The sequence below is a fragment of the Saimiri boliviensis genome, chromosome 7 (genome assembly GCF_048565385.1).
Source record: "Saimiri boliviensis isolate mSaiBol1 chromosome 7, mSaiBol1.pri, whole genome shotgun sequence".
Taxonomy (NCBI): domain Eukaryota; kingdom Metazoa; phylum Chordata; class Mammalia; order Primates; family Cebidae; genus Saimiri; species Saimiri boliviensis.
Genome location: NC_133455.1, coordinates 101,990,123 through 102,015,442, shown reverse-complemented (window position 1 = coordinate 102,015,442; position 25,320 = coordinate 101,990,123). Strand labels below are relative to the sequence as shown.

The following is a 25,320-nucleotide window of genomic DNA, read 5'->3' as shown; positions in this document are numbered from 1 at the left end:
TACTGTTGGAGTGTAAATTAGTTCAACCACTGTGGAAGACAGTGTGGCGATTCCTCAAGGAGCTAGAACAAGAAATACCATTTGACCCAGCAATCAGGTTTCTGAGTATCTACCCAAAGGATTATAAGTCATTCTATTATAAAGACACATGCACACTTATGTTTATTGCAGCACTGTTCACAATAGCAAAGACTTGGAACCAACCCAAATGCCCATCAATGACAGACTGGATAAAGAAAATGTGGCACATACACACTGTGGAATACCATGCCACCATAAAAAAAAAGAATGAGTTCACGTCCTTTGCAGGGACATGGATGAAACTGGAAACCATCATTCCCAGTAAAATAACACAAGAACAGAAAACCAAATACCGTGTGTTCTCACTCCTAAGTGGGAGTTAGACAGTGAGAACACATGGACACAGGGAGGGGAACGTCACACACTGGGGCCTGCTGGGCGGTGGGCATTGGGGGGGAATGGCATTAGGAGAAATGCCTAATGTAGATAACAGGGTGATGGATGCAGCAAACCACCATGACACATGTATACCTATTCCGCACATGTACCCCAGAACTTAAAGTAAAATTTAAAAAAAGAAAATAAAAGTAAAATAAAAGAATTAAATTGTTAAGATGTTCATTCTACCCCCAAAAGACCTACAGATACTGTATTATATGCTTAAAAGCAGCTAAGAGGGTAGATATTATGCTAAATATTCTTACCATCAAAAAATTAATTTAAAAAGGAGTGGGAGGAATCTTTGGGAGGCGACACATATGCTTATGACCTTGATGGTGGTGATGGTTTCATGAGTGTATAGTTTTCTTTAAACTCATCAAGTTGTGTATATTAAATATGCACAGCTTTTTACATGTCAAACAAACTCATTTAAGGGCTTTAATAAAATGATAAAGTCAGGCCAGATAGCAAGAATTTGACAGTGTCTTACTTGCATGTGTGATTCTTGTTCAGTGAACATGACAATTCACTCCCATCGTGTAGGTATCTTTCCAAGTTACAGAGGTTTCAGATTGTCTGTATTTGATGGTACTGGTCAATTATTAATTAAAACTGACTTCCCTTGCTTCTTACGGTCTTAAGTCTCATCAAACATATTATACAATTATATAATCAATTTCCTATGAAGAGTGTATATTCTGACCAATTTTCAAAAACATTCTGGCCTACTTGGTAGTTATTTTGCTAATTGCTAATTACTAATTCAAAAATTTGAGGCTTTGTTTATACATCATTCTATTATGAATTTAGTAACAGATACATCCTCCTGAATCAGATAATTTCTGGTTGCCCTTGGCAAAATTGTGTTTCTGCAACTGAAAAATCTATAACTGAAGCCAAACACCTTTAAGTAAAACTATAAAATCCTAGACTATTTTGATTGCCAAGATGTCCCCTTTATGGTTTTGACTATCATCCAGAAACTAGAATAAGGAATAATATTAGAAAATATATTTTATTTGGCTACATAACATAGTCAATTGTAGTGATTAAAAAATATTAAAAAGAAAGCCAGGTGTGGTGGTTCATGCCTATAATCCCAGCACTTTGGGAGGCTGAGGCGGGTGGATCACGAGGTCAAGAGATCGAGACCATCCTGGCCAACATGGTGAAACCCCATCTCTACTAAAAATGCAAAAATTAGCTGGGCATGGTGGCGTGCACCTGTAATCTCAGCTACTCGGGAGGCTGAGGCAGGAGAATTGCTTGAACCCGGGAGGCAGAGGTTGCAGTGAGCCGAGATTGTGCCACTGCACTCCAGCCTGGCACCTGTCAACTGAGCGAGACTTTGTCTCAAAAAAAAATTAATTAATTAATTAAAAAGCAGTCAATGGAATCTATTTAGTATGAAATATACATTCACTTTCAATATTCTTTACATGGCATGTATTCACGTTGTTTGCTGAGTAGATTATTAGTTCCTTGAGGATAAAATATTTAACACATTCCTTTTTCTTATTTCTCACAGAATCATTGTGTCTAGTATACCACAAGAAAAAGTCCTAGAGAAATCATCTCTCTGTCACTTTCATTGATCTCTATAGTTCCTTTCTCCACTCAGAGTAGTATTCTCCCTCCATAAGCCAGTATTTTGATATGATTTACCAGCTTCCGGAATAAAGCCCCCCTTTCTCAGTTCATTCTCCCTTTCAATGGTACTGAATCAAACCCAGACTTGACTTCCCTTTGTTCTCTTTTGTTTCTATCCTTATATACCACCCTTATCATTAATACTTGCTCTCAACTAGCTGTAATTTTGGCAAGAATTTGATACTCTATTTTACACTTTTGGGGACATTCATGGTTACTCAAACTCAGTGAAAATATAAAACTAACTTTTGCTAGTTCTGTTGCTGACGGTCCTTTCGCAGATCCTAGGTAGCTGGAAGAATTAAATAAATGATGTTTGCAGATTTTGAGAAAAAAGATTTGGTCAGCCTATGGAATGCTGCTCAGTGATCAGAAAATATTAAAACTCAAAATGTGCTTTAAATTTGTTAGGAAGAGCAGTTTTAGGAAGGGTGTTCAGAAGAACGCCAGAATGGAGCAATTTCGGGGGGTAATAGAAGTTTGTTATAACCAGAGAAAATTCTTCTCCAGAGACTGATTGACCTTTTTCTTTCCATAGGTGTTGTATCTAAACAAATTGCTCCTTTCTTCCACGTGATGTCTTGGACTCTTACCATAACAAGTTAATGTGACATCCTCATTGTGACTGCAGTCATGATTTCCCCATCCACGATGTCTACAATCCCAGAGTGCTGACTCATTCCCCTGGCATAAAATGTCATCCAGCCAAATGGGTCTAAAGGTAGCAGAGCTACTAACAAGTCCAAAAGAAATAAAAGAAGAGGGACATCCTAGTTGCCTGCACACCACGGCAGCAGTCTTCACGTTCCATCCATCATCACATATAGTCCCCCACCTTTCTTGGAATTTCACCTCCACTCTCCCTGAACAGGAGCTGCTTCCATCCGCCAGTCTCAGACTCACATTGGTTTCGCCTATGAGAAATACAAACAGACATATCAGAAATTGGCCCAACTTTGTGCCTGAAATCAAATCGAAAGGATACTTAGAAGATAGCCCTGTAATGAATGAAGTTACCAAAAATTTAAAAATTAACTGAGAATACTTACAGGAGGGGTATGTGAGACTTTTTTTCTAAACACAAATACACAAGCACACACACAAAAAAATCCTAGGTGAAAAAAATCCATCATTAGCATGATATTCTTTATCATTTTGCTTTGATTTTATGCCTCATTTTTCAAAAAATATTTGTTCTTTTAGTGTACCTGGTACATGAGAAAAGGCACTTAAATCGAAGCTATCTCTGCTCCCGACCTTCTTCATTTCTTTCTCAATTCAATTACAGTTACAATAAAGATATTACATTAGTAACTAATGCATTCTCTCTCTCTCTCTCTCTCTCTCTCTCTCTCTCTCTCTCTCTCCTCTCTCCCCCTCTTCATTTCTTTCTAAACTCAGTTATAGTAATTAGACATTACTTTAGACGTAAGGGAAGACATATAAAAATATACAAAATATTTGTGTATGTCTCCCAGAGGGACACTATCAAAGTCAACATAGAAACCCCTACCTCCCAGCAGATGATTCCTGACTGTAGGTCTTACTTGCCTTCTTACTCTAGTTAGACTCTTACCATAACAGGTCACAGCAACATCTTCTCTATGATCACAGTTACTGCTTCCCCATTCCCTGTGTTGACATTCCCAGAGAGATGACTCATTTCCATGACAGGAAACATCATCAAGCCAAATTTTTCCATATGCAGGCATGGCATAACCAAATGTGGTGAAATAAAATGGACATCCGAGGTGTTTGCACACGACAATCGAGGCAGTAGTGTTCCACCCATCATCACACACAGTTCCCCACTCTCCCTGGAATTTCACCTCCACTCTCCCAGAGCAGGGACTGTCTCCATCAACAAGCCTCAACTCCAAATCTGTTTCATCTGCAAGAAAGACAGAAACATACATTAGAAGTGGCAAAGGTTAGAAGGCAGAAATAATATAAGTAGTTGAGATGGATGGTGAGCATTGAGCTTAACTGTTGTTATTAAAACTTAGAGTAGAGAGAAAAGAAAAAATGAGAACATTTGAGGTGAGAAGCTTTAATTTTTCACCGTAGGGAACTAGGGACCACCTTGCAGCATAGTTTTGCTTTGGATAGTAATGTGAAAATTAAAAAAAAGGGAAAGAAATTTTTCCTTTGGGTGCAATTCTTACCAACATAAATCACATAAAAGGTAACGCTGGCTGTGTTGCAGCCAGAATGAAAGAAAATCCCTTGACTAGTCAGTTTCAAAACACCCTATATCTGAGGGTTCCACCTTACATTTTTAAAGGAGTTATTTTATATTCTTAATAATCGAAAACATCTTGTAAGATTGACATAATTTTCTACTCAATAAAATCTACAGCATTAAATACTTTTGAGTATTTATATCCTCAAATGTTTTAAATACATTCTACAAGAGGCCTTGCTGGGCAGGAAGTCCTAAACATCCATGATTGTAATAGTTACTCTACCATCCCTAATTAACAGCTATATGGACCACAGGGAGATAACAGCTTCAGAGAAGGTCAGTCCCTCAGATGACCTTTGACTATTCACATTCCCATCTTAAAAATTTGAAATAAGTAAAATGGATGATAACTTGAAACGAGTGAAGTTAATATTAACCCAAATCTACTTGTGAGCCAAAGTTTTGAAGAACAGACAAAAAAATTTAATTGGGAAACTAATATGAAGGGAGAAAACTTCAAAGCAACCATGACTTTTCAGTGTGAAACTTGATGGTTTCCGTGCATATGATAATGATGAGAGGGTATGTCAGTAAAAGCAAGTGAGCTGAAGGGAGAAGCAATAAGGAGAAAGAAAAAGAGGGAAAAAGAGGAAGAAAGAGAGAAAAAGAAAGAAAGAACGAAAAAAGGAAGGAAGGAAGGAAAGAAAGAGAAGAAAGAAAGAAAGAAAGAAAAGAAAAAAAAAGAAAGAAAGAAAGAAAGGAAGAAAGAAAGAAAGAAAGAAAGAAAGAAAGAAAGAAAGAAAAGAAAGAAAGAAAGAGAAAGAGGCCAGGTGCAGTGGCTCAAGCCTGTAATCCCAGCACTTTGGGAGGCCGAGGCAGGTGGATCACGAGGTCAAGAGATCAAGACCATCCTGGTCAACATGGGGAAACCCCGTCTCTACTAAAAACACAAAAATTAGCTGGGCATGGTGGCGCGTGCCTGTAATCCCAGCTACTCGGGAGGCTGAGGCAGGAGAATTGCTTGAACCCAGGAGGCGGAGGTTGCAGTGAGCCGAGATCGCGCCATTGCACGCCAGCCTGGGTAACAAGAGTGAATCTCCATCTCAAAAAAAAAAAAACAAAAAAAAAAAAAAAAAAAAAAAAACAGGGAGATAAATTATAATTAAAAAGGCTTCCCATTTCTGAGTTTCAGTCCCTAATGGCTCAGTGAGAATATATATTGCACAAGAGATAACAATATTCTTTCTGAAAGTGGACTGTGAATTAATCATAAGTCTTATAAGTCTTCATGAATAACTAGAAATTTTGGTTTTCTTATATTTGTCTTTCTCATTTCCTAGTGCTACTACTGCTTCTTATTTCTTTCTATATGTACATTTTTCTTTTTAGTTGAAATGTGTGTGAGGGGCATTCTAATGCTTGTGCCCATGTCATATAACTCTTTTTTTTTTTTTTTTTTTTTTTTTTTTTTTTGAGACGGAGTTTCGCTCTTGTTACCCAGGCTGGAGTGCAATGGCGCGATCTTGGCTCACCGCAACCTCCGCCTCCTGGGTTCAGGCAATTCTCCTGCCTCAGCCTCCCGAGTAGCTGGGATTACAGGCACGCGCTACCATGCCCAGCTGATTTTTTGTATGTTTTTGGTAGAGACGGGGTTTCACCATGTTGACCAGGATGGTCTAGATCTCTTGACCTTGTGATCCACCCGCCTTGGCCTCCCAAAGTGCTGGGCTTACAGGCTTGAGCCACCGTGCCCAGCCCTCATATAACTCTTAAGTCTAATGAAACCTGTTAAAAATGTAGTTGGTACACACACACACACACACACACACACACACGTATATTCTAATATGATTGATGTTTGCCATTTCTATTTTTCAGTATGTTGATTAAGGTTTTTTTAATGTGTAGATTCTAATTTCTACTAATTTTTAGATATACCAATTTTTTACCAAGGTATAACAAAAATTATTAACGAAAATCTGATAAATTAAGAACTTCTGTTCTTCAAAAGACACTATGTAAAAAGTGAAAAATCACAAACATGGAGAATACATTAGCAACATATATTATGACTATGTACCAGTCTCTAGATTATATTTTTTTAGATATATAAATTTAGAAAACTAAGCAAAATGGACAAATGACTTCAACAGACATTTCATGGAAGAAAACAAAAGACATGACCATTAAATACATGGAGAAATGCCTAAACTTATTAGTATTTAGGAAATTGAAAATTAAGATAGAAAGATATAGCTTCATACTCTCTCGATTGGCAAAAATTTAGAACAATTTAAAATGTTAATGAAGCTATGAATCATTGAAAATACATAGACATTGCTGGTGAAATTCATCCTATCTGGTAAAGTTGAAAACACGCACAGCTCAGAACCTAGTAATTCCACTCCTACATAAAGACTCTGGTAAACGCCCACAAATCTGCACCAGAGACATATACAAGAATATTTATATCAGTACATTTGACAATAGTAATGAAAAATCCAAATAACTATTGACAAGATAATGGATAAATTCATCGGGAATATTTATTCATACAAGATAATATGTTTTACTTAATGAAAACTTAATCAATTATAGCCATTGCAACAACAGAGATGAAGCTTAGAAATATAATGTTGAAAGGTAAAAGCAAGTGTCAGAACGCTAAATGCAGTTTGATATGTTATAAGGCTTAAAATAAGCGAAACTAAACAATGCCTCATTTCTGCATCTATATCTATGTCTATCACATTATTAGAAAGTAAGGTAGTGAGAAATGCCCCATTCAGGATAGACACTATCTCTGGTGGGATTGGAAGGTAGAAGAGGAAAACATACGTAGAAAAAAGTGGTTGATAAAAATCCAGTTTCCTGGTTGAGTGACGGATTTATGTGTGCCATTACATTACGCTTAACGATTTGTCCGTATGTTATAAAATGGCCATTTTGTCTAATCAAATATAGCATTAAACAGCAAGAAATTTAAAACATTTAAAAAAGTAAATACATTTAATCAAAAATATTTGTAACTGAACAAGAATCAGTACTAGTTTGGAACATACAAAGACATATTAATATTACCTAAGATTCAACAGAAATAAGAAAATTACACAAATAAAGTAAGCATTCAGTTAAAATAAATAATCATTTGAATACCACGATTAAATCTCAACAGCATTTAAAATGTTAATTTAGCCCAAGTGCCATGACCCATACTTGTAATTTCAACACATTGGAAGGCAGAGGTGAGAGGATTGCTTGGGGCCAAGAGTTTCAGATCAGCGTGGACAACATAGTGAGAGCCTATCTGTACAAAAAACTTTTTTAATTAGCTGGGTATAGTGGCACATATCTGAGTCCTAGCTACCTGAGATTCTGAAGTGGGAGGATTGCTCGAGTCCAGGAACTCAAGGCTGCAGTGAGCTATGATCATACCACTGCTCCCCAGCCTGGGCGACAAGCGTCAAACTCTGTCTCTTTAGAAAAAAAGAATCTACTTTAACAATAATAAAATTTTATTTGAACTACAAATTTGGCCCTAATTTAAAAAATAGAATATAATTAAAAACATTCTGTGTCAGATCTAGGAAATGTAATATATTTGAAATATTACTGAAATACAAAGCAGTTAAATAACTTCAGTAATCACTCACAGCACTTCTGGAGGCCGAGGCAGGGGGATCACCTGAGGAGAGGAATTCGAGACCAGCCTGGCCAAAATTTAATATAGGTAATAACCAATATATAAAATATAATGCAAAATATTTTAAAATATACTATATAAAACTATTAAAAATGCCACAAATTGATATTTTAAACACTTTTAGTGTTTTTCTTTGGGTATTAATATATTAACACACATCTATTTTTAATTATTTAATTCTTTGATTTCTGTATCTTGTAAGTTTTTATTAACCTATTTTTCTACTTGCAAAAATACAGTATACGTATTTTTTCAATGAGACATTTTACATTTGAAAATCATCTTTATCTGGTTTTGCACCATCTCGGCTCACTGCAACCTCCGCCTCCCGGGTTCAAGCAATTGTCCCAGGTCTGCCCCTTGAATAGCTGGGCTTACAGGCGCACACCACCACACCTGGCTGATTTTTGCATTTCTAATGGAGACAGGGTTTCACTATGTTGGCCAGGCTGGTCTCGAACTCCCGAACTCAGGTGATCCCCCTGCCTCAGCCTATCAAAGTGCTGAGATTACAGGCCTGAGTCACTGTCCCTGACTGAATTTGGAAATTACCTTTATCTGAAGGGAAAAAATGTCAGCCAAAATTTTAATATGAAATGCATACAATTATTTTGGACACCTTTATTTACAGAATATAGCTATTGAAGGTCCAACATTATTTTTACATGTTCTATTTTCCTCAAAATATGCATTTAGGGGAGTGAGTAGGGGAAAGGGATGATAGCGAATTGAAAGTCCAAAAGTTATCATCTGTCAGAACTCACTAAAACTGCTGATGAGAGAGCAGGAATTCAGGAGCAAGACGCAAATTACCACGGCAGAGAAAACATTCTGATGCCAACAGCAGCTTCCGAAATCTAGAGAAACAAAATATAGTGGGGTAAAATTTCGGGTCTTTCTAAGAAATGTCAGATGACCTCAATGACTTAAATCCAAAATAAAATAGAGTACAATAAATTATTCTTCCACCTGTCCAGGATACTACACAAGAAAGTCCTTTTCCCAGAAAAAGATATAGGATTAGTGCCTGTTTGTGATGGAAGGGCACCAAACGGTTTGTAACAAGGCAGATATTTAAGCATGATTCACTGAAAGATGGCATTCTATGTCCAAATTTTTTTTTGTGGCTGTTTGGGGTGGATTGATTAGCATTTTGGGACTAGTTATTTTTACTTCTCAACTCTTTGATTGACCGTCTCCTCAGTTTTACTGTGTTTTTCCTCCTACCGTTACCGTCCTACTTTGTTCATTCATTTGCTCTTTTACTGAGTACTACGTAAGTACCAGATCTGGTGCTTTCTTATGGAAATAGAGGAATGAATAAGAGCTGTTGCCTGCATCCCACTCAGTGGCTTGTGACTGGAATGTACAAGCAGATCAACATTTGGAGGTCACTGTAATAACGGCTGATAGAGCTCACGATTATTTACCAAAGCTCTCTACTTTTCTTCAGGGTCACTATTTTGTTATTCCTACAGAATCCTGCCACTTCCTCACTTCTCCCTGTCTTTTCAGTCATGCTCAGTTCTGCATTGAGTAAACTTAGGCTACACGTGTGGGGAAAGAATAAACGGAGATAGGCAGGAGCAATACAGAAGCAAAGGAGTTGAGAATTTATTCTGAGTTATTTGGAGACTTTAAAGAATTTAATCAGGGTATAATAAATAAAATTGACATTTTAGAAAGATTGTTTTTTTGGTTTTTTTTGTTTTGTTTTGTTTTTTGTTTTTGTTTTTGTTTTTTTTCGGACAGAGTTTCGCTCTTGTTACCCAGGCTGGAGTGCAATGGCGCGATCTCGGCTCACCGCAACCTCCGCCTCCTGGGTTCAGGCAATTCTCCTGCCTCAGCCTCCTGAGTAGCTGGGATTACAGGCACGCGCCACCACGCCCAGCTAATTTTTTGTATTTTGAGTAGAGACAGGGTTTCACCACGTTGACCAGGATGGTCTCGATCTCTCGACCTCGTGATCCACCCGCCTCGGCCTCCCAAAGTGCTGGGATTACAGGCTTGAGCCACCAGGCCCGGCCTAGAAAGATTGTTTTAAAGGTAGATGGGATGATTAATTCATAGAGATTTACAGGGTAAATAAATGTATAAGAAATGCTTAAAAATAATATGTATCGTCCTGTTTACTTGAGGGGTATGTAATAGTTGTAAATATTAGAGGAGTATCTTAAATAGTAGTTTCATTAGGGTCTTATGGAAAAGATGAGGTCAGAGTCAAACTGAGCGTGTGTAATCCCCGACAACAAAAAACAAAAACCCTAAGAGGACAGAGGGAGCAGTACCCATCGAGAAAGGTCCATCCTGCTTGGGCTGTGCAAGAGCGGAGACAGAAGGCAGAGTGCTTTGGTGGACATCTTTAGTTTTTCAAATGATGCTTTGAAACTAAATGGATCCTGGGCACTTCTCTAAGAAGTCATCCCAAGTGAGTTTGACAACAGTCAGCGATAACCATAGAGGAGACGTTATAATTATAACTATCATTAGTTGCGTCCACCATTCTTGGAAAATGTACCCAAATCAAGAGAAAACCCTCCCTATAGAACCAAACAGGGAGAAATAAGGGTAGAATGGGCAACTAGTGTCCCAATTTCCTTTTCCATCTTGTCCAGGACACTTAGCAAGTTGGTCTTCTTTTTTCTTATTTCTTTTGTTCCTAATGATAAGAATATTTAGTTACATCAAACCTCATGTGTAGGATTATTCTAGGAGGCCATTACATCTGCCTAAATCCCTCCAGGAAACTCTGAGTGCCCATCTGTCAGAATGGTTAGAGCTAAAAATGAACTATAAAGAAAAAAAGAATCTTTACTAAGCTCTGACAGCAACACAATCAAGATCTGATGAATGTGAACAAACAGTGCGGTAGGAAAGCCTTGTGATGGAGAACTATTAAAGTGAAATTGCCAGAACTCGTGACCCTCTATATATCTAATACCATCTCACCAATTCAAGACCTTCAACTTTCCCATCCCTTTTCTAATTAGATACCTGGCAGACAGCATGTTGAAAGTTAAATAATACTGTCTTTTAAGTAACACACAGGAATTATGAAGGACGGTCATTCATTAAAATGAGCCTTGCTAGATAGAAGGTAGCTAAGCTTCTCGAACTGTAGAAAGCCTTTTTCAAAAAGGAGGCTTTGAAAAATATCAAAACTTCTGCTGGTTTTCTAGACATGTGCTGGTCTTTAGTCATAAGCAAAATAGTTACAAAACACTAAGTCGACTTGTAGTAATTGCACAGAGTAATGGCACAGAGACACAGTGTCAACGGAAGCAGCAGTGCCTATTCAAAAGCCTCAATCCTATTTAGGAGTTCTAAGTCCCAGAAACAGCAAAAACCTCCCTATCTGATTCTTTATTTCCACTAAATGTCCATGAAATGCAAGTTAAAAGATTACGACTAATTTTTCAGATGTGCTCTGAAGTACTTCTCAGCCATATATTCTTTCTTAATCCTTACTCTTTTGGGCCCATTAAAAACTTGTTCTTTGTTTTTTATCATTTTTATTTATTTGCTTTACAAAAACTTCCAGCAGAAAGAGCAAGGGCTCAGACTTAACTGGTCCTGAATTTAAACTGTAGATTCTATTTTATGACTTTACATAAATCAGTTATCTCTTAAAAGTGTTAATTTTCCATCTACCAATGGAGACAATAATATCTGTAAAATAGGTTACCTGTGTGAATGAAACTGAAATGACCTAAAGCATTTACTGTAGTACCTGGCACTTGATACCAATAAATATAAATTTCCAATTTATCCCTTCTTTCCATTTCTGCAACTTTATATCCTTGTGTGACTTCAAATCTCCAGTCTTTATAATACATTTTCTGTTGACTTTATTAATGATTTCCTCCTTTCTTGGAGTTCAATTTTGCCTCCAATATTGCTGCTACTCTAAGCTCCACAAAACTTCCATTTTTTTTATATTTCTCATATCCTGTCTTTTTTTAACCTTACCACATAATATTTATATCTGTGTGTTGTTACACATATTCTTACCATACCCACCATCTCCCAAATGGCAGAGCAAAATAAAAGCAAACCCTTACCAATATGCCAAGAGTTTTGAGGCAGCATCATTACGGGACTGTTTCTTCCTGAGTCTTAGGATTTAACTCCTGGATCCTCTTTTATATAACCCCAGAAGTGTACTCATGAGGTGGAAACAGATCTGTTATTTGGAAATGATAATACTGTAAAATTGAGTTCATAGTTCTCGAAAGGAGAAGTCATTATAAAAGCTGAGGTTGTTTTTTTCTTTGCTACTTCCTTATCACGTTAGCATATGGAAAACACAGGAAGTTAAATAATACGTCTGGAAATCTCACAGAATAAAGGGAACTGTAAATTGCTACTCTAAACTTTCAAAAAGGCTCATGTTTTACACTTTAAAATGTTTGTTCTATAAATGTGATCTTGTATGCAGAGTTTTATATTTATCTAAAAGATAAACTATATCACCAGGTTTGTTTGTTTTAGCATACGTATTTCAACCAGTTATACTAAAAAGGTCAGAAGAGGTTATATTGCTAAAAACTGGCTAGTCAATGAAAGCTTTGCTGATGAAACATGAGCACAGATAAACATAAATGACCAAATTTTATGTCTATAAAAATGTCTAACAAAATTAGTCCTTTAAAATTAGTTTTTCATTGTTAACGATTATGTGAAACAAAATAAAGCTTAGTCATCAAATGAGTTTGGAAAACATTTGTTTAAATGATTTCAACCATTAGGCAGAAAAACGTGAGTGGCTTCTGAGCTCATAGCGATTGTTCTGTGTTCTGGTGGGCCTGTATGTCCTGTCCTGCTTCTTTAGGAAAATTGCTTTTCCCCTTCTATATATGTTAAGAATGGTAGATTACATCTTTTCACAGGCCTGTGTCTTCCTGATTACAGTGACATGCTCAAGGAAAAGCCAGTGACTCAAGTGAACCCATCAGAATGTTTGCCAGGATTTTTTATACCATATACTTCAATGTTGTGTAAGGCTATTAGTAAAAAAAAAAAAAAAAGCTAGTATATACAGAAATTAAAATGAGATATAAAATATCTAGATACTTTAGATAAGTAAGTCCTTATAAATATCCATTGATAAATTCAAGAACTTTGCTTTTTCTTGTCCTTTTCAACTTAGATACATGACAAGCCTTTATACAATTCTTTAAGTAAAATTCTGTTGCAATTAATGCCAAATGTATTTTGAAGTCTAATTAAACATCAGAGCTTGCTATATATGAGTGAGGTGTGCCTCTGAAATGATAAGGTGCCTCTCTCAAAATGTAACCTCTTTCTTACTTCTCAGAACTGAGGTAGATGGCCAAAGTCAGAAGAAATCAGAAGGAATACAGGGAGAATATTTTCTTGGAAAAAAATTTATCTTGAAATGAAATGTCTTTGGGGACATGTAATTTACTAAGTAGGATGGGTTACGTGATGGAAGACACAAAAAGAGGATGCTGAAACTTGTTCGAGTATATCATTTATTAGCCATACTTTCCTGAAATTTTTGAAATACAGTGTGACCGGAAACCTTTTCATGCTAACAGAATCCATAGCAAACTGCCGCTGGTAAACTGATCTCACAGAAGTGGGAACTGGAAACATAAAACAATGAAAACCTGACATTGCTATTCTTTGATAGAACATATGCCTCTACAATACATTTGCTACTGTTTTAAGTTTTTCCCATTTCTAGACTCCCAAGTTCTCTCACTCTCAAATATTTGGTAGCAGATTCCAATTAAATGAACCCCTTTCATACCTTTACAACAAAAAGGTATAAGGGATGTGATAACCATCTCTTTGGGGCAATAGTTGGATATTCTGCTTCAAGATCTCACACGAGGCTATAATCACAATGTAAACTGGGGCTGTGGTCTCAGCTGGAAGCTCGACTGAGGAAGGATCTGCTCCCATGGCCACTGTTATTCCATGGATTTAATTATCTCTTCAAAATTTATAGATTGAACCCCTAACCCCCCAGTGTGACTATGTTTGAAGATAGGGCCTTTAAGGAGGTAATTATGGTTAAAAGAGATTATAAGAGTGAGGCCCTAATCCAATGGGATTGATGTCCTTATAAGAAGAAGGGACAGCAGAGCCTGTTCTCTCTCTCACAGATGTGCAGAAGAATGGCCATGTGACGACACAGACAAAAGGTGGCTGTCTACAAGCCAGGAAGAGAGCCCTCACTAGAAACCAGATTTCCCAGTACCTTCATAATAAACTTCAAGCCTCCAGAACTGTGAAAAAATAAATTTCTGTTGTATTTAAGTGAGTTACTCTATAGTACTTTGCTATGTCGATCCAAGCAGACAAATGCAGATTTTGGTACTGAGAAGTGAGATGCTTCTGTAACAGATAACCTAAAAATGTGGAAGTGCCTTTGGAACTGGGTAGTGAATAGAGACTAGAAAGGTTTTCAGGTGACTGTCAGAAAAAGCCTAAATTGCCATGAAAGGACTGTTAATAAAAACATGAATGCTAAAAGCAATTCTGATGAAGTCTTCCATGGAAGTGAGGAACATATTATTGGAAACTGCAGAAAAGATGATTTTTGTTATAAAGTGACAAATAATTTGTCTGAATTGCGTCTTAGTGTTTTGTAAAGTGTAGAACTTGTGAATCACCACTTTTGATTTTTGGAAGGGAAGATTTATGAGCAATGCATTAAAAGCACAGCCAAGATTTTCCTAATTGTTGATGGTAAAAGGCTAGAGGGGAAAGATAAATTGACAGCATTGTTAAGCAAAAAACAAAAGCAACCCAGAACATGAAGATTTGGAAAATTCTCGGCCTAGTTATATAGCAAAAAATTTATAAAGTGTGTTCTGGAGAGAAAATCAATGGTGTGGCTCCTCAATCACTCCATAAAGAAATTAAACATGATTTTTTTAATCCACCTTACCAGGAGCCAAGAGTAGAGATGGGATTATACCAGCAGAGACCCTGCCAGTTTAGACCAAACAGATTAGAGATAGGTTGAAATAAATCATGGGAGGCTTTCTGACTGCTGAAATTCTGTAGGATGAGACAATAGAGATACTCAGCTGTGAATATGCTTTCCAGGAAAGGGACAAATGATGTTGAAGGTGATTCAGAGGTCATCAGTGCTGTCACGCCCACTATAGGCCCAGGGAAAAGACTGTTTGTTTTCAGTTTCAGAGGATGAGACCATCTCCTCACTTTCAATAGATCAGGCTGCCTCCATCCAGTTCCTCAGGGATAGAGCTTCCACAAAAAGTTAAGGGGGCCAGGCTGCTACTTACAGCTGTGGTGGTGATGCTGTCACCCCTGTGGGCTGGAGGGCAGAAGATTCAGCCAAAGATAATTACTGCTGAACCTTAAGATCTAATGGAATTTCCCACTTCTCCTTTTTGGAATGAAAATGTCTGTCTTATGCCTGTCCCACTATTGTTTTTTGGATGCACATAACTTGTCTGGCTTCACAGGTTCACAACTGGAAAGGAATTTTGCTTCAGGATGAATCATAACTTGAGTCTCACCCAGACCTGATTTAGATGAGACTTCGCACTTTAGACTTTAGAACTGTTGCTGGAAAGGGTTAAGGCTCTGTATGTTATTAGAATGGGGTGAATATATTTATCATGTGAGAATAACATGAATTTGGGAGTGGAGGGTGGAATGTTATGGAATGAATTTTGTTCCCTCCCAAAATCCATAGATTGAAACCCTAATGTAACTATATTTGAAGATAGGGCCTTTAGGGAAATAACTAACATTACATGAAGTTATAAGAGTAAAGACCTAATCCAGGGATTACTATCCTTATAAGAACAAAACAAGACACACCAGAAAGCTCTCTTCACACATGCAAAGAAGAAAGGCCATGTGACGACACAGAGAGAAGGTGGCTGTCCGCAAGCCAGGTAGAGAGCCCTCACCAGAAACCAAAGTTGCTGGCACTTGAACATGGACTTCTAGCCTCCAAAACTGTAAAAAAACAAATCTCTGTAGCTTAAGTCACCCAGTCTGTGGTATTTTGTTATGACGGCCAGAACAGACTAATACAGTCACTATTATGGTTGTTGACAGAATGTTGTAATGAGGGGCTCAGTTTCTTACCAAGTTAGACTGAAGCTGCCCTTAGCTTTTTGCCAGGAGGACATCACCATAGAACAGAAAGAGTGTGAAATCTTGTGGAGAGGAATATGGAGTCACAGTTCTTTCTAACCTAATATTGAAATAGATATCTCAGCACTTTTGCCATAGAAGCAAGTTACTAGATCCAGCCCACACACGAAAGGAGCAGATTTCACTGGGCATGAATACATGGAGGCAGGCATAATGTGGAACAATTTTGGAAGAAGACTACTAGTGAACAAAAACTAGACCAGAGAAACCAAAAGCTATAGGACAACATGCAGCAGACATATAATTGGAATACCAGGAGAAAAATGATGACAGAATAGGGCAGAAGAAATACTAGGAGAAATAATGGTTAGGAATAATGACAGACACCAAACCACAGTACAATGTACTTAAAGAACTCCAAGTAAGAAAAGTATAACACACACACTCACACACACTCTATCTAAGTATAACATATTTAAACCTGCACAGGCATGAGAGAGAGATATGGCGTGGGGTGGGGGGGACAGCCAGAGGAAAAAGCGGCATTGCATATATAAAGAGAGAAAAAAATTCAGATGACCTATTGTCAAAATTGTGCATGCATGAGGACAATGAAGATGACATCTACTAAGTGGTAAAAGAAAATAACCTGTCAACCAAGAATACTCTGCATTGTGAATATATATTTCAAAACTGAAGGAGAAATAAAAAACCCTTAAAGTTTGAGCGAATTCATTACCAGCAGACCTACATTAGGCTTAGTGATTTACTTCCAAAGCACAGCGTATGGAAGACAGTAAATAACTTTACAGTGGAGAAATCTAGCAAATGCCACTTCAAACAAATGATCAAGGGTGATGTCCCCAGTGATAACATGTGTATATCATGTATGCCCTGATATTTTGTGATGAGTAGGGCACTTTACCTCTGTGGTATTCTTTCCCAAACCCAATTACTCAAATCTCTTCATGAGTAAAACATGAGGCAAACCCAAAGTGAGGGACATTCTAAAAAACACCTGACCAGTACTCTTCAAAACTGTCAAGGTTGTAAGAAATAAGAAAAGCCTGAGAAATTGGCATAGACCAGAGGATATTGTGAAGACAGGACAACTAAATGCAATGTGATATCTTGGATTGGATCCTGAAACAGAAAAGAGATAGTAATTTTGAAAACCTGGTGAAATTTTTAAAAATCTGGAGTTTATTTAATAGGAATTGGATTTGTTTTCCAGGGCTGCCATAACATGGTACCACTAACTGCGTGGCTTAAAATGATAGTAATTTATTTATTTATTTTTTACAGTTTTGAACATGACAAGAATGGAATCAAGGTGTCAGCAGGGTCATGTCCCTACAAAGCCTCGAAGGGAGGATCTTTCCTTGCCTCTTCCTGGCTTTTGCTTGTTGCTGGCAATCATAAGCATTCCTTGGTTTGAAGATTCATCACTCCGATTTCTGGCTCCACCATCTCATACCATCCTTCCCATGGATCTCTCTCTGGGTAAGGCATCTCTAAAAAAATGGCAGGAGCCCAAATGAGGGGCTTATAGCTAAAACTGCCATCTCCCTGGGACAGAGAACCTGGGGGAAGGAGTAGCTGTGTGTGCAGCTTCAGCAAACTTAAATGTCCCTGCTACGGGCTCTGTGCAGTGGATCTCCCAGGACAGCATTTGAGGTCTGACAAGGGACAGACTGTATCCTCAAGTAGTTCCCTGACCCCATGTATCCTGATGGGGATACACCTCCCAGCAGGGGCTGACAGACAGCTCATACAGGAGAGCTCTGACTGGCATCTGGTGGGTGCCCATCTAAGATGAAGCTTCCAGAGGAAGGAACAGGCAGCAATCTTTGAGTCTGCAGACTTCACTGGTGATACCAAGGTAAACAGGGTCTGAAGTGGACTTCCACAAACGCCAGCAGAACTGCAGAAGAGATGTCTGACTGTTTGGAATAAAAATTAACAGAAAGAAATAGCAGCAACATTAACAAAAATATGACCATGTAAAACCTCCATCCAAAGGTCACCAACATCAAAGACCAGGAAGATGGTGAGAAATCCGTACAAAAAGGCTGAAAATTTCAAACACCAGAACGCCCCTTCTCCTTCAAAGGATCACAACTCCCCACCAGCCAGAGAACAAAACTGGACAGAGAATGAGTTTGACGAATTGGCAAAAGTAAGCTTCAGAATGTGAGTAATAACAAACTCCTCCAAGCTAAAGGAGCATGTTCTAACCCAATGCAAGGAAGCTAAGAACCTTGAAAAAAGTTTAGACAATTACTAACCAAAATAAACATTTTAGAGAAGACATAAATGGCTTGATGGAGCTGAAAAACACAGCATGAGAACTTTGTGAAGCATACGCAAATTTCAATAGCTGAATCAATCAAGTGGAAGAAAGTATATCAGAGATTGAAGATCAACTTAATGAAATAAAGTGAGAAGAAATTATTAGAGAAAAAAGAATGAAAAGGAATGAAAAAAGCCTCCAAGAAATATGTGACTGTGAAAAGACCAAACCTGTGTTTGATTGGTATACCTGAAAATGACAAGGAGAATGAAACCAAGTTGGAAAACACTCTTCAGCATATTAACCAGGAGAATTTCCTCAACCTAGCAAGACAGACTAACATTCAGGAAATACAGAGAACACCACAAAGATATTCCTTGAAAAGAGCAACTCCAAGACACATAACAGATTCACCAGGGTTGAAATGAAGTGAGGGACTGTATTGACTTCTCTTCCCAGGTCAACAAGGGGCATGATTTCAAAAGCAAGAACTTCACAGTGCCAAACCTCTATCCACCCCCCACCCCACTCCAACTGGCAGCCTAGAGTTCTTTGTCTGACTTTCCCACATGGGAAGGTAGACAGCCCAGGTGAGCTTCCTTTGTTTAAAAAGACCACCAAAAGCCAAATGCTGGGAAGATGGCCGCCTAAGAACAGCTCAGGACTTCAGCTCCCAGTGAAAGTGCAGAGGGTGAGTGAACGCCGCATTTACAGACGAACTCTTATTGCCCACAGACCAGGAGATACCCAGGCAGAGGGGTCGCCAGTGTCGCAGTCCCAGCCGGTGCGGCTGTTTTGGCCCCTGTGGGGCTGATTCCGCCCGCGCGGCTGCTGTGACCACGCCCTGTTGCTGCGGTTCTCCCTACAAAAACCACTGGTCTGGGAGCCCTCTTAGCTGACAAGCAGAGCCCTGAGACGGCAGAGTGGGCCATTCATCTGAAATAGCGAGTCAGGCCAGGAGATTCATAGGCAAAAAATCCGCCAGGAGCCGGCGCCGCAGTTCGAGCCGACTCCGTGAGTCGCAGTACGGGAGATCCCGGCTCCTTTTCAACAAGCGACCGGAACTCGGGGTCGTTCAACTTAAAAGAAAAGACTCGGAGTTAGGGAGCCAGGTGACCAGGCTCGGTTGGTCCCAGCCTTCCACCCCCAACAACAACGAAAACAAAAACAGTAATTGGAAACCCTCTGGGTTGAGCCCTTCAAACCAAGCACAGCTGAACCCGGACGGCCCGGCTCGGTGGGGGAGGGGCTTCCGCCATTACTGAGACTCTCCACCGCTATGGAGGCAGGCCCCCGTTGCCGAGGCAACCCGCCGTTGCCGAGGCAACCTCCCACAACAGAGAGAGTCCGCCATAACAGAGGCGGGGCCACTGTTGCCGAGACAGTTCTAACTACGCCCATATAAAAAGGACTACAGGGAAGAGCTCAGGGCAGCTGGGCAGAGCCCACAGCAGCTCAGCAAAGCCCCTGTGGGCAGGCAGTGGCTAGGCGTGCTGCTAGCTGGGCGGGTCAGACCTGAAAGAAAAATCAAAAAAGGCAGTAGTGCAACGGAAACTCATAAAGCTCCAACTCCCTGGGACAGAGACAGACAACAGGTGGATAAACCCACAAAAATGGGAAGAAACCAGCGTAAAAAGGATGAAAACTCCCAAAACCAGAACACCTCTCCTCCTAAAAGGGATCACAACTCCTCACCAGCAAGGGAACCAGACTGGATGGAGAAGGAGAGTGATGAAATGACAGAATCAGACTTCAGAAGGTGGGTAAGTAAGAAACTACAGCGAGCTAAAAGAACATGTTCTAACCGCACGCAAAGAAAATAGGAACCTTGAAAAAAGATTGGACGAACTGCTGACGAGAATGGACAGCATAGAGAGGAGTATAAGTGAATTGATGGAGCTGAAAAACGCAACGCGAGAACTTCGTGAAGCATGCACAAGCTTCAACAGCCGAATTGACCAAGCAGAAGAAAGGATATCAGAGGTCGAAGATCAACTCAATGAAATAAAAAGAGAAGGCAAGAACAGAGAAAAAAGCGCAAAAAGGAATGAACAAAATCTTCAAGAAATGTGGGACTATGTGAAAAGACCTAATCTACGTCTGATAGGTGTACCTGAATGTGATGAAGAGAATGAATCCAAGCTGGAAAATACTCTTCAGGATATTATCCGGGAAAACTTCCCCAACCTAGCAAGGCAGACCAATATTCAAATCCAGGAAATACAGAGAACACCACAAAGATATTCCGCAAGAAGAGCAACCCCAAGGCACATAATCGTCAGATTCACCAAGGTTGAAATGAAAGAGAAAATGCTAAGGGCAGCCAGAGAGAAAGGTCGGGTTACCCACAAAGGGAAGCCCATTAGACTCACAGCAGATCTCTCAGCAGAAACCCTACAAGCCAGAAGAGATTGGGGGCCAATATTCAACATCCTTAAAGAAAAGAACTTTCAACCCAGAATCTCCTATCCAGCCAAACTAAGCTTCTTAAGCGAAGGAAAAATAAAATCCTTTGTGAACAAGCAAGAGCTCAGAGATTTCATCACCACCAAACCTGCCCTACAAGAACTCCTGAAAGAGGCTCTACACTTATAAAGGAACAACCAGTACCAGGCACTCCAAAAACACACCAAATGGTAAAAGAGCATCAACACAATCAAGAATCTGCATCAACTAACCAACAAAACAGCCAGGTAGCATCAAAATGACAGTATCAAAATCACACATAACAATACTATCCCTAAATGTCAATGGACTAAATGCCCCAATCAAAAGACACAGACTGGCAAACTGGATAAAAAGCCAAAACCCATCAGTGTGCTGTATCCAGGAAACCCATCTTACATGCAAGGATACACAAAGGCTCAAAATAAAGGGATGGAGGAAGATCTACCAAGCAAATGGAGAGCAAAAAAAGGCAGGAGTTGCAATTCTCATCTCTGATAAAATAGACTTTAAAGCAACAAAGATCAAAAGAGACAAAGAAGGACATTACATAATGGTAAAAGGATCACTGCAACAAGAAGAGCTAACGATCCTAAATATATACGCACCCAATACAGGAGCACCCAGATACATAAGGCAAGTTCTTAATGACCTACAAAGAGACTTAGACTCCCACACAATAATAGTGGGAGACTTTAACACCCCACTGTCAATATTAGACAGATCATCTAGACAGAAAATCAACAAGGATATCCAGGACCTGAATACAGACCTGGAACAAGCAAACCTAATAGACATTTACAGAACTCTCCACCCCAAATCCACAGAATATACATTCTTCTCAGCACCACATCACACCTACTCTAAAATTGACCACATAATTGGCAGTAAATCACTCCTCAGCAAATGCAAAAGAACAGAAATCATAACAAACAGTCTCTCAGACCACAGTGCAATCAAGTTAGAACTCAGAATGCAGAAACTAACTCAGAATCACACAGCCTCATAGAAACTGAACAACTTGCTCTTGAATGTTGACTGGATAAACAATGAAATGAAGGCAGAAATAAAGATGTTCTTAGAAACCAATGAGAATGAAGACACAACATACCAGAATCTCTGGGACACATTTAAAGCAGTCTCTAGAGGAAAATATATAGCAATGAGTGCCCACATGAGAAGAAAGGAGAGGTCGAAAATTGACACCCTATCATCAAAATTAAAAGAGCTAGAGGAGCAAGATCAAAAAAACTCAAAACCTAGGAGAAGACAGGAAATATCTAAGATCAGAGCAGAACTGAAGGAAATAGAAACACAAAAAACTCTTCAAAAAATCAATAAATCCAGGAGCTGGTTTTTTGAAAAGATCAACAAAATAGACAGACCACTAGCCAGATTAATAAAAAAGAAAAGAGAGAATAACCAAATTGATGCAATAAAAAACGATAAAGGGGATATCACCACAGATTCCACAGAAATCCAAACCATCATCAGAGATTATTACAAACAACTCTATGCACATAAATTAGTAAACCTGGAAGAAATGGATAAATTCCTGGACACCTGCACCCTCCCAAGCCTAAACCTGGAAGAAGCCAAAACCCTGAATAGACCAATAACATGGTCTGAAGTCGAGGCAGCAATAAAGAGCCTACCACCCAAAAAAAGCCCAGGTCCAGATGGGTTCACAGCCGAATTCTACCAGACATACAAAGAGGAGCTGATACCATTCCTTCTGAAACTATTCCAGACAATCCAAAAAGAGGGAATCCTTCCCAAATCATTTTACGAGACAAACATCATCCTGATACCAAAACCCGGCAGAGACTCAACAAGAAAAGAAAATTTCAGGCCAATATCCATGATGAACATAGATGCAAAAATCTTCAATAAAATACTGGCAAACCGATTGCAACAGCATATCAAAAAGCTCATCCACCATGATCAAGTGGGATTCATCCCGGGGATGCAAGGCTGGTTCAACATACGCAAGTCCATAAACGTAATTCACCGCATAAACAGAACCAAAGACAAAAACCACATGATTATCTCAATTGATGCAGAGAAGGCTTTTGACAAAATTCAACAACCCTTTATGCTAAAAACCCTCAATAAACTAGGTATTGATGGAACGTATCTCAAAATAATAAAAGCTATTTACGACAAACCAACAGCCAATATCATACTGAATGGGCAAAAACTGGAAGCATTCCCTTTGAAATGTGGCACTAGACAAGGATGCCCTCTCTCACCACTCCTATTCAATATAGTACTGGAAGTTCTAGCCAGAGCAATCAGGCAAGAAAAAGAAATAAAGGGTATTCAAATTGGAAAGGAGGAAATCAAATTGTCTCTATTTGCAGATGACATGATTGTATATCATCTCAGCCCAAAATCTCCTGAAACTGATAAACAACTTCAGCAAAGTCTCAGGATACAAAATCAACGTGCAAAAATCACAAGCATTCCTGTACACCAGTAATAGACTTCAAGAGAGCCAAATCAAGAACGAACTGCCATTCACAATTGCTACAAAGAGAATAAAGTACCTAGGAATACAACTAACAAGGAACGTAAAGGACCTCTTCAAGGAGAACTACAAGCCATTGCTCAATGAAATAAGAGAGGATACAAACAGATGGAGAAACATTCCATGTTCATGGTTAGGAAGAATCAACATCGTGAAAATGGCCATACTGCCCAAAGTAATTTACAGATTCAACGCTATTCCCATCAAGCTACCAATGACCTTCTTCACAGAACTGGAAAAAAACACCTTAAACTTCATATGGAACCAAAAGAGAGCCCGCATAGCCAAGTCAACTCTAAGCAAAAAGAACAAAGCAGGAGGCATCACACTACCGGACTTCAAACTATACTACAAGGCTACAGTAATCAAAACAGCATGGTACTGGTACCAAAACAGAGATATAGACCAATGGAACAGAACAGAGGCCTCACAGGAAATACAACATACCCACAACCATCTGATCTTCGACAAACCTGACAAAAACAAGCAATGGGGAAAGGACTCCCTGTTTAATAAATGGTGTTGGGAAAACTGGCTAGCCATGTGCAGAAAGCAGAAACAGGACCCCTTCCTGACACCTTACACCAAAATTAACTCCAGATGGATTAAAGACTTAAACATCAGACCTAACACCATAAAAACCTTAGAAGAAAATCTAGGCAAAACCATTCAGGACATAGGTGTAGGCAAGGACTTCATGACCAAAACGCCAAAAGCAATGGCAACAAAAGCCAAAATAGACAAATGGGACCTAATCAAACTCCACAGCTTCTGCACGGCAAAAGAAACAGTCAGTAGAGTGAATCGGCAACCAACAGAATGGGAAAAAATTTTTGCAGCCTACCCATCTGACAAGGGGCTGATATCCAGAATTTACAAAGAACTAAAGCAGATCTACAAGAAAAAAACAAACAAGCCCATTCAAAAATGGGCAAAGGACATGAACAGATACTTTACAAAAGAAGACATACAGGAGGCCAACAAACATATGAAAATATGCTCATCATCACTGGTCATCAGAGAAATGCAAATCAAAACCACACTGAGATACCATCTCACACCAGTTAGAATGGCGATCATTAAAAAATCGGGAAACAACAGATGCTGGAGAGGATGTGGAGAAATAGGAACACTTCTACACTGTTGGTGGGAATGTAAATTAGTTCAACCATTGTGGAAGACAGTGTGGCGATTCCTCAAGGACCTAAAAATAGAAATCCCATTTGACCCAGCAATCCCATTACTGGGTATATATCCAAAGGATTAGAAATCATTCTACTACAAGGACACGTGCACACGAATGTTCATTGCAGCACTGTTTACAATAGCAAAGACCTGGAACCAACCCAAATGCCCAACGATGATAGACTGGATAGGGAAAATGTGGTACATATACACCATGGAATATTACGCAGCCATCAAAAACGATGAGTTCACGTCCTTTGTAGGGACATGGATGAACCTGGAAACCATCATTCTCAGCAAACTGACACAAGAGCAGAAAATCAAACACCGTATATTCTCACTCATAGGCGGGTGCTGAACAATGAGAACACAAGGACACAGGGAGGGGAGCACTACACACTGGGGTCCGTTGGGGGGAAATGGGGGAGGGGCGGGGGGTGGGGAAGTGGGAAGAGATAGCATGGGGAGAAATGACAGATACAGGTGAGGGGACGGAAGGCAGCAAACCACACTGCCATGTGTGTAGCTATGCAACAATCTTGCATGTTCATCACATGTACCCCAAAACCTAAAATGCAATAAAATAAAATAAAATAAAATAAAATAAAATAAAATAAAATAAAAAATACCACCAAAAGCCTTGGAAGCAGGGGCTCTATTGCAAGCCAGGCAGCCAATCCCACATCAGAGTCAAAGATCAATCACTCCAGAGGAAGTTTGGAAAAGCTCCTTTCACTGGATGAGAACTTGAATGGAAT

The 25,320-nt window shown here is 39.1% G+C and overlaps 1 protein-coding gene across 1 annotated transcript in view; it reads right to left on the bottom strand.

Annotated features, from left to right (window-relative positions):
- Nucleotides 1-12,176, bottom strand: part of CD163L1 (CD163 molecule like 1) — a 72,862-nt gene extending 60,686 nt beyond the window's left edge. The window contains exons 1-4 of the mRNA XM_074403149.1: nucleotides 12,062-12,176; nucleotides 8,765-8,857; nucleotides 3,689-4,003; nucleotides 2,706-3,026 (exon numbers count right to left, since the gene is read on the bottom strand). Of these exons, the coding sequence (XP_074259250.1) occupies nucleotides 2,706-3,026; nucleotides 3,689-4,003; nucleotides 8,765-8,857; nucleotides 12,062-12,092 (760 nt within the window). The 5' untranslated portion in view covers nucleotides 12,093-12,176. The remainder of the gene's footprint in view (nucleotides 1-2,705; nucleotides 3,027-3,688; nucleotides 4,004-8,764; nucleotides 8,858-12,061) is intronic.
- Between the last annotated feature and the right edge of the window lie 13,144 nt (nucleotides 12,177-25,320).